Source organism: Vombatus ursinus, unplaced genomic scaffold (assembly GCF_900497805.2).
Source record: "Vombatus ursinus unplaced genomic scaffold, bare-nosed wombat genome assembly UNPS02014786.1, whole genome shotgun sequence".
Lineage (NCBI taxonomy): Eukaryota > Metazoa > Chordata > Mammalia > Diprotodontia > Vombatidae > Vombatus > Vombatus ursinus.
Window position 1 is genome coordinate 51,267,502 of NW_020954564.1, and position 15,528 is coordinate 51,283,029.

At 41.0% G+C, this 15,528-nt stretch overlaps 1 protein-coding gene across 1 annotated transcript in view; it reads right to left on the minus strand.

The window, feature by feature from the left end:
• The window catches only part of LOC114047273 (zinc finger protein 850-like), a 60,974-nt gene that overhangs the window by 13,663 nt on the left and 31,783 nt on the right, over positions 1-15,528 (minus strand). Inside the window, exons 7-9 of the mRNA XM_027868049.1 lie at positions 3,893-4,043; positions 3,752-3,846; positions 1,009-1,096 (exon numbers count right to left, since the gene is read on the minus strand). Of these exons, the coding sequence (XP_027723850.1) occupies positions 1,009-1,096; positions 3,752-3,846; positions 3,893-4,043 (334 nt within the window). The remainder of the gene's footprint in view (positions 1-1,008; positions 1,097-3,751; positions 3,847-3,892; positions 4,044-15,528) is intronic.

The window sequence follows — 15,528 nt, forward strand, 5'->3', positions numbered from 1 at the left end:
GAGTAAAGGAAAAATATTAGTAAAGGTCCTGGAGAAGAGAGAAAGAAAAATACCTCCTCCCTCACAATGAAGAGGTGGGAAACTAATAGAAAAGAATATTGTATACACTGTTACAAGGATTCTGTTTCAAATATTTTAATTTTGCCACAATAATGGGTTTAATCTGGAAGGGTAGGAGAGGAAATGACTGTGATACAAAGACAAAGACATCAACAAAACACATTTTAAAAAACAATAAAGTATGGGGCAACTAGGTGGAGCAGTGGATAGAGCATCGACCCTGGAGTCAGGAGGACCTGAGTTCAAATCCAGCCTCAGACACTTGACACAGACTAGCTGTGTGACACTGGGCAAGTCACTTAACCCCACTGCCTAGTTAAAAAAAAAACAAACAAAAAAACCAAACAAACCAAAAATAAATAAAGTACCCCTCTCCTCCAACTAAGCCAAACTTCTTACTGGTTTCTACAAAGAACAGAGTCACTCCAGCTCTAAGTCTTTGCACATGATGTTCTCCCTGCCCAGAATGTCCTTTGCCATCCTCTACAATTATTTAAATCTTGTCTAGCCTCTCCTTCCTCTGAATTTTTGATATTTATTTTCTGCTCCATTCTTCTCAACCCTGACTCATACATTTCTCTGCACTATTTAAGTTTTTCACCTGTGTTAAAAAACCACAAAATAAATTTACATGTTCTCGTCTAGTGAGACTGCAAAGGTCCTTGAGGGCAAGGCCTGTTTTCCATTTCTTTTGTTTTGCTCACTGGCTAGGATTGTTCACAGAAATTACTGAGCATATAGTAGACTTGACTTCCACCTGACTGAGTTCATTGATATTATGAGAAGAAAGGAATTCTGTGAAATGGTGTTATTAAGTTAAGAACACTCTCTGTCTCCTGGGGGCAAAACAGCTGGGCCTTAGGTACCTAAACAATACTTCCAGGATAACAGAAAACATTCCTGCCATAAGATGGCATTTCTGGAGACTAAGAAGAAACTCCTACTCACCTGGGATCTCATTGTTACTAGGCCAGGGTACATTACTTTCTGATCAGTGAAACAGTTAGGGGAAATGCTGATTTCTGAGAAAGTTGAGCTGTTGAAGAGAAAAAAAAATGAAGGGAGATCTTGTTTTGTGGTTCTCAAACAGATCAAGCTGAAGCTACTCACAAAAGAGATTGGTGTGACTCCTCTTATACACTTCATGACAGAAAGCAGTAACACACATAGGCCCAAGCCTCTGACACCCTGTCACAGACTCACACCTTTGTCCCGGCACCCAGATATGTAGACTTGGATCTCTGCTTGGGTACCCACAGACACATCATACATACACATCATATGCCATCATACATATATATACATATACTCTCAAACTCAATCCTGTCAGTTTTAGAGGAAAAAGTCCCATTAAATGGTTCAAGGCATCACCTCCTTATTAGGGAAACCATAGCATCTCCCCCTTCTGTAATTCTCACCTCTTTCCTGAAGCATTTGGGTCAGATTCTCTAAGGTTAAACAGTGCTCACTGGTTTCTGGATAGTCTGATGTCACCCCAGTCCTGTTTTCCCAGGCAAGGTAACAGGAACTGATCCAACATGAATCTTCTAGGACTTGCTCATTCCTGAAACTCTGACTAAAGGTTTCACGCCAGGTGTGTCTCCTCCTGGGATGAGTCCCTGTTCCCCAGCACCTGGGGACTAGATGCAAGATCACTTTTATCTGGGACCTTCACTCTGGGGCTGAGATTTCTGTCTCCTCAGTCCAGGACCCTCTCTCTGGTGCTTCAGGCTTGATACCTATTAACTCAACATAGAAATGCTGTGAGCAGAGAGAAGATGGGGTCAGAGAAGAGGACCTAGCATCTAAGTCCTATAAAGTACAGAAGACAGAACCAGCAATACAAATAGGCATATGATGAATTTTATTCATTAAACAAAAATAGAATTCAATTCTACAAATGTTTATTAAGCACCTACTATGTGCAAAGCACAAGGCTAGGTCCCAGGGATACAGGCAAAAAACTAAAACAAAACAAAAAAAATAGTCCATGCCCTTTGGGAGTTAACATTCTTTAGTGGCCCCCATTGCTGTGACATACTACAAACTCAATTTGCATTGAAAACTCTTCACAACATGGCCAAGTCTACCTTTCCAGGCTTACTGCATATTATAACCCTCCTTAGATTCTTCCCTTGAACTTGGTATTCCATGTCCTGTCCCCATGCCTTTCCAGAGGTTACCCTCCAATTCCTGGAATGTACTCCTTTCTCTTCTCAGCCTCTTAGAATCCCTAGTTTCATTAAAATCTCATCTCATATGTCACCTCCTATGGAATACTTTTCCTGATTCCTCTTTTTATTAGTGTTCTCCCCCTCTTCAGATGATCTTATTTTTATTTACTTCTGTACATGATGTATTCCTTCAACAAAGTTTAAGTTCCTTGAGGGAAGGAAGTGTTTTTTTCTACTGCCTCCCTCCACTGTGTTCAAGGCCCAGTGCCAGCTGGTGGGTGGGTGTGTGTGTGATTCTCCCACTATCCTCTCCTTTACTCCATTCTCTGATCAAGTAAAGTCTCTACTTCTCACCAAAGCCAACCTCTCTATAGACATCCCTGCCCCATTCTCTCCCAGTTTCTCTAGCAGATTGCTCCCACAATAATCTTCTTTCTTTAATCCTCGGTATCTCTCCATCTTCCGGTTCTTTCCTAGTTGTCTCCCTTAAAAACAAAAACAAAACCTAATTATCCTTCTGGATCGTGCCTCCCTTTCTCAGCCAAACTCCTTTAAAAAGCCCTCTAAGTCCTTTTACATGACAGCAGGTGGCACAGTGGATAGTGTGCCAGCTTGGAGTCCGGAAGATTCATCTTCCTGAGATCAAATCTGACCTCAGACGCGGGGCCCTAGGCAAGTCACTTGAACCTATTTGCCTCAGTTTCCTCATCTGTAAAATGAGCTGGAGAAGGAAATGGCAGACCACTACAGTCGGACACAACTGAAATGACTTAACAATATGCTCCTGAACAAACCAAAACACTCCTACCTAGCCACGATTCTGGAGAAGTACTGTCTTGCTCAGTTAGAAGGTAAGCTCCTTGAGGGCAGGTATTAGCTTTCACATTTGTTTCTCCACTCCTTAGCCAGATGCTCAAGACAAGGCAAACACTTAACAAATATTCATTCATTCATTCACAGTACCTGGCACTAAGTAGGCACCTAACGTTTGCTGACAGACTGACACAAGGCGGACGCAATCGAGGTCTCGAACTCCGCCAGCCTCAGCGCCGCACGCACGTGACGCGGCTGTCAAACCGTCCGCGCCCGAGGAGCCGCCGGGGGCCCAGCCCGTCACTCACTCTGCCGCGCTCTCCGACCTGGGGAAGCCGCTCCGCCCGCCCCGCCCCCCGCGTCCTCCCCGCCTTACAATATCCCGCCCACCTCTGGCCCCTCCCGGAGCCGAGCTCCCCAGGCAGAACGTGCGGCGACGAGCGATGGGGCCGGGCCGCTAAATACCTGGAACCGGGTCCGGAGCCTGGACTGACCTATGAAAAAGAGCTGAGTTCGAAGCTTAAGAACAAATCATGGCGTCGAGGCTGCGCGCGCATCCTCGGGGAACGTGCGCCTGCGCCGGGGACAAACTGTTCTGGACTACAGCTCCCCAGATGACGCGGCCTGCTCGGCCTATTCTACTTCCAGGGACCCCTTTCCTAAAGATTTTTGTTCTTCTATTTTTTTCCCAGACCCTCACTGACCAGTCCTTTCTCCCGATGTCAAGAGCTGGGCTTGGTTCTATCACGGTAGCACACAGAGAACTAGGCCTCGAGCGGTCGCCGTAGCCCCGCCCCTCCTGTCACCCACTTGTTTAAGGGCCGGAAACAGCCCCTGTGGTGTACAGGACCATTGGCTGGGCCGGCGGTTTTTAGGGGCCCGGGGCAGCCAATCCCTGTCGGAGGAGCCCCTGGGGGAGACGGATTTGAACAACTGGCCCGGGGAGGAGTCCGGGGGGCGGGAGCAGCTTCAGTTCTGCTCAGGTCCGGTGATGAACTGCCACGGAAAAAATAATGGAGCTTCTCAAAGAGATTATATATGACCAACCTACTGTAGATCTTTGAGGAAAGAAAAACCGAGGGCCTTATCTACCCCGACGCTTAAACGTTTCGGTGATTTTGTGGATGTGCTTGCTTTCTCCAAAGGTATAGATTGCAGCCCATCCAAACCTTCATATCTGGTGGGATTTGACCATGTCCTTCACTGAGTCCTCGACAAGGAGTCCCCCTGATGGCTTTGAAGTCCTCCTTCTAGATCTGGGACTTGCCACATAGGAGTGTCTCCAGAAAAGCCACCTCGGGTTCCTGGCACTCAGTTTTGTTGTTGAGTCCTTTCGGACTCTTCTCTCTTCGTGACCTCATTTGGGGTTTTCTCAGCAAAGACACTGGAGTGGTTTGCCATTTCCTTCTCCAGCATTTTGCAGATGAAGAAACCAAGGCAAACAGGGTACATGACTTGCCCAGGGTTTCACAGCTAATAAGTGTCTGAGGCCAGATTTGAACTCAGGAAGATGAGTCTTCCTGCTTCCAAGCTCAGTGCTCTATCCACTGAGTCACCTAGGTTCCTCTAATAGGTCGATACCAACCAACGCAAAAGCGTGAAGTTAATCCATTCACAGTGATACGTATATATTTATTACCTAAGGGATACATTAATTCAAAACAAAATCAGTCAATAGACATTTATTAAGTGCCTACTATATGCCAGGCACTGTGCTAAGTGCTGGGAATACAATTAATTTGAAAAAAAAGACAGCTCCTATCCTCAAGGAGCTTATAATCTAATGAGGGAGACAACATGCAAACAAATACGTACAAAGCAAGCTTTATACAGGATAAACAGAGGGAAGGCATTAGAATTAAGAGGGGTTGGGAACAGCTTCCTGTAAAAGATGAGATTTTAGTTGAGACTTAAAGGAGGTGGAGCAAGTCAGCAGCAGAGTTGGGGAGGAAGAAAATCCCTTGAGATGAATGTCTTATTTGCAGAACAGCAAGGAGGTTAGTGTTGTTGGATGGAAATAGCAGGCAGTAAGGTGTAAGAAAACCAAAAGCAGAAGGGGCCAAGTTATGAAGGGCTTTGAATGTCAAACAGAGCATTTTCTCTTTTACCCTGGAGGTAATAGGGAGCCACTGGAGTGAGTGAGTGTGTGTGTGTGTTTTGACATGCTTGGACCTATACTTCAGTAAAATCTCTTAATCTCTTTGGTGGCTGAAAGGGACCTGAGAGACTAGAGGCAGACAGACCCATTAGCAGACTATTGCAGTAGTCCAGGTGTGAGGTAATAAAGGCCTGCACTAGTGGTGGCAGGGTCAGAGGACAGAACAAGAGATAGTAGCGAGATGTTGCAAAGGTAAAACCTACAGGCCTTAGCAACAGATTGGAAGTCGGGGAGGGGACAGTGAGGAATAGTGAGGAGTCAAAAGTAACTTCTTGGTTTCGAGCCTCAGGGACTAGGAGGATGATGTTGCCCTCTACAGTAATAGGGAAGGTAGAAACAGGGCTGGATTTATGGGGAAAGATAGTGAGTTCTGTTTTGGATACATTTAGTTTAAGATGTCTACTGGATATCTAGTTTGAGATGTCTAAAAGACAATGGGAGATGTGAGATTGGAGGCCAGCAGAGGCATTGGGGCAGGATAGGTAGATTAGAGAATTATCTGCATAGAGATGGTAATTAAATCCATGGGAACTGATGAGATCATGGAGTAAAGTGATAAAGAGGAAGAAGAGAGGAGGGCCCACAATAAGGTCCTGTGGAACACCTATGGTTAGAGGGCACCTGTATGAGGTTCCAGCAAAATGTATAATTTGATCAAAAAGTATAGCCACAAGGGGCAGCCACATGGCGCAGTGAATAGAGCTCTGGCCTTGGAGTCAGGAGGACCTGGGTTCAAATCCTACCTCAGACACTTAACACTTACTAGCTGTGTGACCCTGGGCAAGTCACTTAACCCTGATTGCCTCACCAAAAAAAATAAAAAAATAAAAAAGTATAGCCACTAATGTTATATAAGAAAAGGTATCTTACCCCCTGCGTACATGGGGTTCACTCTCCCACAGGTTACTACATCACCATTGAGGAAAAGCTCATATGCAGACAGCACATGACTAAGAAATATAAACATAGAGTACAAATGATCTGAGAACACTGTGTTGGGGCACATATCAGGAATTGGTCTGACCAGGACACATATGTGGATATAACAAATCAAGAAACCATGTGGCCAAATAACATATATGGAAGTTATACACAGAGACACACATGGCCAGGGTGTACATATAGAGGGGAGCAACTCATATTTTTAGCACTGCAGAATTGCCAGTGTGCGCTGGAGGTGTTGCTGTACTTTGTGCTGGGCATCGCTTCTCTACTTTCTGTCTCATAACCTCTGCTGGGTGTCTCCAGTGGTCTTGTGGTCATCAAGCAGCTCTCTGCCAACACCTGTTGAGTTTCAGTACTTCAGAGCTATCTATTGATCTTTGTTCCCACCTATAGTGTAGTACAGTAACCAGAAAGCCTTCCCTTGACAAAAGCAAGTAGATGCTTTCATTATGTAGCTGTAGTTGAGTTACCGCAATCAACCAGAGCTCTATCAAAAGCCAGCAGAATGAAACAGGCTAAGACTAAGTATGTTCTATTTACTGCCTTTGTCTGGTACTGATGTGAACTACATGGTCCCAAACAACTATCATTTGGAGTTTAAAAAATTCCTCGTAATTTCCATTGCATTCACCTAACTTAGAGATAAAAAACTACTACAAAGGTGTTGTGATAGAGGCTGGAGTGATGAGGCTCACTTTGCTCTCAATCAATCCCCTTTGCTGTGCAAATGATCCAAGGAAAGCTAAATGGAAAAGGCAAGGAAATCATTGCCCTCCAACTCTGTTCTCATTATGCCTTATTATTCATATTTGACTAGCAAGAAAACCTCAGACTTTGATGTCTTAGTCTTGTCCAGCACAGAGCCTCACTGTTCTCCCTAAATGTGACTAGCTATGTAGCACATGGGTTTTCTATCTGTTGTCCCTTGACTAAGTAAGGCAGATTGCTGGACTTAGATGCAAGAAGATCTGGGTTCAATTCCCACCTCAGACACCTACTAGCTCTGTGACCTGATCTGTAAAATGGGATGAGGGTAATAATAGCATCTACCTCACAGGGTTGTTATGAGATCAAACAAGGTATATAAAACATTCTGAAAAACTTATAGCACTATATAGATGCTATTATTATCATCATACACCTCTGATATTCTTTATGCTGCTTCTCCTGTGAAGTTTTTTACCCTTTGACAATGGTAACCAATAATTTCATGCAATTACCAAAATAATCCACTTGGCATTTAAGACTTTTCACACTCTAATTCCTAACTACCTTTCTATATTTATCTTATATGAATCCCCTTCATGGACACTATATTCCATCCAAACTAATCTACTAACTGTTTTCTAAACTCCCTACTCTATCTTTGGCCTAGGTGAATTCATAGAAATTGTCCCCCATGCCTGGGATACAGTTCAATTAATTAAGCATTTATTATATACTTACTTTGTGCTAAGCACTGTGCTCGGTACTGGGGATACAAAGACAAAAATGTACCAGTCTGCTCTTAAAGGAGCTTACATTTTATTGGGGAGAATCAATGTATACACCGATAAGGGAATATAAAAGATGTGATAAGTAAATACTAAAAGCTAGGGATTACTAGAGATGAAAATGAGGAGAGAGAGCATTCCAGGCGTGGGTGATGAGCTGTACAAAAAGAGATGGAATACACCATATAAGGAGCAGCAGGTTGGTCACTTTGGCTGGAATACAAAATGTGTGCCTGGGAGAACTGGGGTATTATTCTAGATAGTTTGGAACAGATTGTGAAAGCTTTTAAATGCCAAACAGAGGAGTTTGTAATTTTGTTCTAGAGGAAATAGGGACCCATCGAAGCTTCTTAGGTAGGAGGAGTAAGATAGATCTGTACTTTAGAAATATCAATTTGGCAGATAAAAGGTTGAAAGCTTAAAGTGGGATAGTTGTTGTATGAGTAGAAAGAAGTAAATTGATGTTAGAAATGTTATGGAGATAGAATTGATAACACTAGGCAACTGATTGGATTTGGGGATGAGGAAGAGTAAGGGCTGAATGTGACCCCTAAGTTGCAAGTGTAGGGTACTGGAAGGATGGTGGCATACCAGAAATATGAAAGTTAGAAAAAAAAGGTGAGATTTGGGGGGATGAGGGGTGGGGAAGGAAATGAGTTATGTTTTGGACATGCTGAGTTTGAGATACTTTGGGGACATACAAGTGGAAATGTCTGCTAAGCAGTTGATAATGTTAGACTGGAGCCTAGAAGAGAGATGAAGGTTGAATGCGCAGGTTTAAAAATCATTTGCATTGAGTTAGTTAAACCCAGAGGCAGCTAGATGGTGTAGTGGATAGAGTGCTGGGCATGGAGTCAGGAAGACTTATCTTCCTGAATTCATATCTGGCCTCAGACACTTACTAGCTGTGTAACCCTGGACAAGTCACTTAACCTTGTTTGCTTCAGCTTCCTCATCTTTAAAATGAGGTAGAGAAGGAAATAGTAAACCACTCCAGTATCTTTGCCAAGAAAACCCCAAATGGGGTCACAAAGAGTCAAATACAACTGAAAACGACTGAACAACAACAAAATACCTATGAAGTCATGCAAAACATTTCCAGATTAGCCACGATCTGAAAGCAAAAAGCAAGAAAAATAAAGGGAAAAAAAACTTGTTTCAATCTGCATGCAGAATCCATCAGTTCCCTCTCTGGAAGTGGATAGCATTTTTCATCATGAGTCCTAATTATTTTCCATAATGGCTGGACATTCATAGATCCATCAGCAGTGGATTAGTGTACTGGGTTTTGTTTTTGTTCTTTTTTCCATAGCCCCTCCAACATTTGTGTTTTTCCTCTTGACCTCTCCAGACTGCACTCCAGAATTTTTCTATCATGCTTCAGAAATCTTTTCATCCTGTAAACTTCATTCTTCACTGAAGCCATGAAATTTATACACTGGAAGTACCTTCTCCCTCCCCACCCATTGTATGGAACCTACTGGAACCTCCATTTAAGGCACCCAATCCAGTCTTTTCTATATGCCCATCTAGGCTGCACAGACTTTCGCTACCAAGCTGTGGGGTGTGAGGTACAACCTCAAAGTTGCTTTAATTTGCACTTCTCTACTATTAGTAATTTATAGCATTTTCCATATAAGATTCCCCTATCCATATATCTGAAAGGCAATTTCTTCCTTGCTCCTCTAATTTGTTTATGATATGATTTTTTACATTTGGAGATTTTCTTAGTATATGATGTGAGATGTTGGTTTAAACCTAATTTCTGCCAGACTTTCTTCCAGGTTTCCCAATGGTTTTTGTCAAATAGTGAATCCTTCTCCCAATAACTTGAATATTTGAGTGTGTTAGACATTATGCTACTGTGTCTTTTTTTTTTTCTATATTTTGTATACTTAATCCGTTCCACTAACTGACCTCTCTCCTCTTCTTAACCAGTACTAAATTGTTTAGCAATTACTACTTGGTAGTCACTTTGATATCTGGTACTGACTCCCCCTACCCCCACCCATTTCTTCTCACTTTTTTATTTCATTTTTTTTTCTATTGAGATTCTTGACCTTATAGTCCTTTATAAGAATTTTATTTTTTTCTAGTTCTATAAAATATTCTTTTATGAGTTTGGTAGAACACTGAATAAATATATTTATATAGTTACTACTGTCAATTCTATTATATTGGCTTGACCTAATAATGAGCATTAATATTTCTACAATTATTTAGCCTACTTGCTAAGATTTTATTTTAAAATTTCACATCAACATTCATGAAGGGTACCAGTCTAGTTATTTTTTCCCTCTGCTTTATCTCTCCCTGATTTAGATGTCAAGAATACCTTTGTATCTAAGGAAGAGAGTACCTTTTTTCATATTATTGCAGACAGTTTCTATATTGTTGAAATTGTTTTTTGAATATTTGATAGAATTCTCTTGTGAATGGATATTAAGAGTTTCTTCTTCCTTTGTGAGTTCATTTATAGCTTGTTCAATTTCTTATCCTGCTATTAGGATTCCTTAAACATTCTATTTCTTTTTTTGTTAATTTTGGTATTTTATGTTTTTGTAAGCATTTCTTTCTTTCCTTTAAGTTACCAGTTTTCCTGGCAAATAATTGGGCAAAAATAGTTTCTTATAATATCTTTTATTTCCTCTTCAGTTGTTGCAATTTCTCCTTTTCTATTTTTGATATGAACAATTTGATTTTCTCCTCTCTCTCTTTTAAAATCAGGTTAATCAGGTTAACTAACTGCTTATCTATTTCATTAGTTTTTTTTAAAAACCAGCTCCTAGTTTACCTATCAATTCAATGTTGTTGTTTTTTTAACTTTCATTTTATTAATTGTTTCCTTATTTTCCAGGATTTCTTTGTTATTCAGTTGGGGACTTTTTCTTTATTATTCAAGTTTTTTTAGTTGAATTCTCAATTTATTAAGTTGTTCTTTTTTTCTTTTGTGGATGAAAACATTTAGAGATATAACTTTCCCTCCTCAGAACTGCTTTAGCTGAATCCCATTAGGTTTGGCATGTTGCCTCATTATTATTTTCTTTGATGAAATTTTCTACTGATTCTACATTTTTTTTCTTTGACCTGCCAGTTTGGTTTTTTTTTAGAACTGTGGAGTCTCCCATTACTTTTAAATTCTTATTTTAAGGACCCTTTATTAAATATTATTGTATTGTATTATAATCAGCAAATAATATTCAGTATTTTGATTTCCTATATTTTATGAGGTCTTTTATGTTCCAACACATAGCCATTTTTTGAAGAAGTGCCATATACAGTGAAGTGGTATGCAAATTCCTTTCTATTCCCATCCAGTAATTGCCAACCAGACTTCTATCCTTTCTAATTTTTCTAAAGTTCTATTTAGGTCCTTAACTTCTTTCTTCTTTAGGTTAATTTGTCTAGATCTGAAAGGGGTGCTTTAAGGTGACTATTATAGTTTTCCTATTTTCTCCTTTAATTCAATTACATTTTCCTTTAAATACTTAGATGTTATTAGCCTAGCATATATACACATTGATAGTGATTTATCTATGGTGCCTTTTAGTATAATGTAATTTCCCTTATCTTTTTATCATGTCTGTATTTAGTGTAGACTTGTCTGAGATCATGATTAATACCATTGCTTTTCTGAATTCAGCTGAAGCATAATAGATTTTATTATAGCCCCTTATTTTAGCTGTGTGAATCTTTGTGTTTCAAGTGTTTCTTGTAAACAACATATTGGTTTCTGTAATCCATATCCTCTTTTATTTTATGGGTGAGTTCCTCCCATTCAGAATTATGATTGTTATTTGTGCATTTCCTTCTATTCTGTCTCTCCTTGGACTTTATGTCCTTTGTTTTTATAAAGAAAGTGCTAGATGACAGGAAACTTGTCTGATGTAATTTCATAAGTGAAACAACTTCTTCTTATAGCTCTTCCTTCCTCCTTCCTCCACCCCTGATCTCAGGTTTTTACTCTGTCTTCCTTCTCTTTTAATCTTCCCTTCATATTCCTCCTTCCAACATTTGATGTTACTTTAGTTGACTGTCACCTCACCTATTCTACCTCTCCCCACCATTTAGACCCCTCTATATCCCTCCCTTATCCCTGAGTTTATTAAACTCCTTTTAAGTTTAATAGTTTGATGTATTTCTATACCAATCTGTTACTGTATTCAACCTTTATCTAATTCAGATAAAAGTGAGGTTCATGGGTGCCTGTTCACCCCAGCCCTTCTTCTACATTTATATATTCTTCATCTCTGCACTTCTATTATGCAATAATAATTTCCTTCCTCTTCTTATTCCTTTCCTCCCCAGTATAGTCCCGTCCCTTCTGTTTTTGTCTTTCAAGATAAGACCAAAACTACCCACAGAGCCTCTGTCATTTTAACTTTTCTCTATGACCTTTAAAGATATTAGGGCTCTGAGAAGACATTGATTTCTTTTGCCCATATTAACATATAAACAATTCATCCCCACATATTCCCTTTCAACATACAGATATGTGTGCCTTTCTATGTTTTTCTTGGTGCCTGCTTTTCCATTTCCAAATATTTACTCAGTTCTGGCCTTTTCATTGGGAATGCTTAGAAATCCTCTATATTTCATGAAAGGCCCATTCCTCCCTTCCTCCCTCCCCTGGTAGGATTATAATTAGTTATGCCAGGGAGGTTATCCTTGGTTGTAAAGCTCTTTCCCTTGCCTTTTAGAACACCATATTCCAAGGTCTTCTGTCCTTTCTAGTCTAGGTAGCTACTAAGTCTTTGTTGCTGTTAAGTCATTTCAGTAGTACTCTTCATGACCCCATTTCGGAATTTTCTTGAAACAGATACTGGAGTGGTTTGCCATTTCCTTCTCCAGCTCATTTTATTGATGAGGAGCTGAGGCAAACAGGGTTAAGTGACTTGCTATGAGTCACACAGCTAGTAAGTGTATAAGACTGGATTTGAACTCTTCCTGATTCCAAGCTGAGTGCTCTACCCATTGTGCCACATAGTTGCACCACACTAAGTCTTAGGTAATTCTTATTGTGGTTTCTTGATATCTGAACTCCTTTTTGGCTGCTTGGACTCTCTTTTTTTTTAATCTGAAACATCTGGAATTTGTCTATGATGTTCCTGGGAGTTTTTATTTTGGCAGTTCTTTCTGGAGGTGACCAGGGAATTCTTTGTATTTTGACCTTGCCTTCTGTTTCTAAGAGTTCTGGGCAATCTTCACTTAATAATTTCCTGAAATATTGCATCCAGACCTTTTTTCTGTTCATAATTCTCAGGGAGTCCAATAATTCTTAAATTGTCTCTCCTCGACCTTTTGGGTTTTTTTTTTAGGTCTGCTGTTTTTGATATTTTATTTCATAGATTTTCTATTTTCTCCCTCCAATACTTTTAGTTTTGTTTTTTTCTTATCGTACTGTTATTGTTATCTGTCTGTCCCATTCTAATTTTCAGGACATTCAATTCTTAAACAAGGCTTTCTACCACCTGTTCTAAGGTTTCAATATTCTTTGATATTCTTTCCTCCTGAGTTTTTCCATTTTGTATCTTTTATTTCATTTTCTCTAAGTACTCCTGTAGTCCTGATAGCCAGGACATTTTTTTACTCTGAAGCTTTAGTTGGCTTTGTTGTGGGGTCATTATTCTCTTTGGAATTATCCTCTGGACATTTCTCAAATCAAAATATTTCCTTATGGTGTTGAGTTTTCATTGGTTTGCTCTTGGGATCCTGTGCTTGTTTAATCTCTAAAAATGAAATATGTGGACATGGCCTGCCAAGTCTTGAGAATAGTAGACCAGATAAAGCCTCTCCTTTCAGAGACTCTTGGGCTCTGCCTCTTCTTACTGGTCTCCCTGTTGTGGGCTCTACTTGAGGTCCTTATCCTCTCGTGCTGGGCTCAAGGGTTATTCCCATGCTGGGCTCCTACCCCAAGCTTCAGGAACTTCTTAGGCTGGATTCTGCCTAGGTCTGGACCACCCTGAGGCTGCTTCTTTCCTGGCTGGGCTTAGGTAGCCAGTCAATGGTTTAGTCAAGGATTGAACTCCTACGTGGCTTGGGAAGGAAGTACCATGCTAAATCCATTCAAAATATCCTAAAGTCTTCTTTTGAACCCCATGGCTGTGAGGGATTGTCTGATGTTGGCTATGTGCCACGTGGGGGTTGTGGCAAGATGGGGCAGGGACAAGATATTAGGAAGTAACCGGAGCTCACGCTCCCGAGGCAGGGGGCTGTGCCATGTGGAGTTGTGGTGAACTGGGGTAGGAACAGGATACGGGGAAGTAGCTGGAGCATGTGCTCCTGAGGCAGGGGGCTGTGCCACGTGGGAGTGGGACAGCAGAGAACGAGCTCCCTTTGTCACGTCCTCTCCCTAGGTGCAGCGCTAACCCCAGACATCTCCTTCCTGTATCCAGGCCTAGCCTCCTGTGTCACGTCCTCTCCCTTGGTGCAGCGCTAACCCCAGACATCCCCTTCTGGTATCTGATCCTACAATCAATGACTAGTAGGTGGGCTGAGGAGGAGGGACTAGAAAGGTATATAGGGGTAGTAGGGGTCGGAGCTCACTCTCTCTTGCTCCTGCTCTCTTGCTCTTGCTTTCCTGCTTGGCCTTGCTGTGATGGCCTCTGAATAAAGCTCGAGTGTTTGCACCTCCTGATGGGCTTGTCTCTGTGTTTATCCGGGTGGGCTCCGAAGACTGGTAAGTATGACCCTGGCAGCCTGCTCCTTATAGGAGGAGAGTGCACGGCACGACCGGCACAAGTGGCCCTGGAGAAGACTCAGCACACTGCACCTGGGCACTATGGAGCTCAGGCAGGGAGTGCTGGAACCACTCCAAAGGCTCTAGGGGGGCTGCCTGAACAGTATTCTCTGCCTTTGGCTCTCATTTGCCCCAGTAATTAGTCTATTACAGATGTACACAGGACTCTGGAAATCACTCTGTGATTCCTAGACTGGGTGAGGCAGTCTTGAGGCGATTCCTTTTATGTCCTGGTAGAATGGTACAGCTCTCTGGCCCAGCGGAATGCTTGCTGGGGATCTGTGATCCTCTTCATCTTAGCTTACTGCCATCTTCCCACAGTCCCCGATTTTTTCCCAAATTGTCCATTTTTATCATGTTGATATTATAGCATAAATTATTCTTCTGTTTCTGTTCACTTCCTTCTTCATCAGTTAACAGAAGTTTTTCCATATCTCTTTAAAATTGTTTACCTCAGTTCTTACTATAGTGAGCACTACAGCATTCCATTACAATCATATACCATAATTTGTTCAACCATTCCCCAACTGAGGTGTTCCTTCTTAGTTTCCAGTTTTTTGCCATCACAAAAAGGTGTGTAATTAATGTTTTTGTATATATGGGTCAAAGGACATTGATGTTTAGTAACTATGCATAATTGCAAATTGTTTTCTAGAATGCCTGGACCAATTCATAGCTCTACCAACAGTGCATCAGTGTACCTGTTTTCTCTCGCCTCCATAACACATAATATTCCATTACATTCAGGTACCAGAATTTGTTTAGCCACTCCCCAATCAATGGGCATCTACTTTGTTTCTAGTTCTTTGCTACCATAAAAAGTGCTGGTATAAATATTTTAGTTCATATTTAATCAAGTCTCCTCCATAGGATATATGCCTAGCATCTGGAATCTCTAAGTCAAAGGATATGTACATTTTAGACACTTTATTTTTCAGAATTCCAAATTGCTTTCCAGAATAGTACCTTCATTCTTATAAAAAGCAGATTTAACACCTAAGCAGAGATAAGAAGGATGGACTCTCAGATCCTACTCTTAACATCCCATTTAGCCCATCACTGTCATAGAATTCCTGGGCACTAGAAAAACTGAAATACACATTGTATCAGAGATGCCATATTTTTTTAATAAAAAGAGGAAGTTTA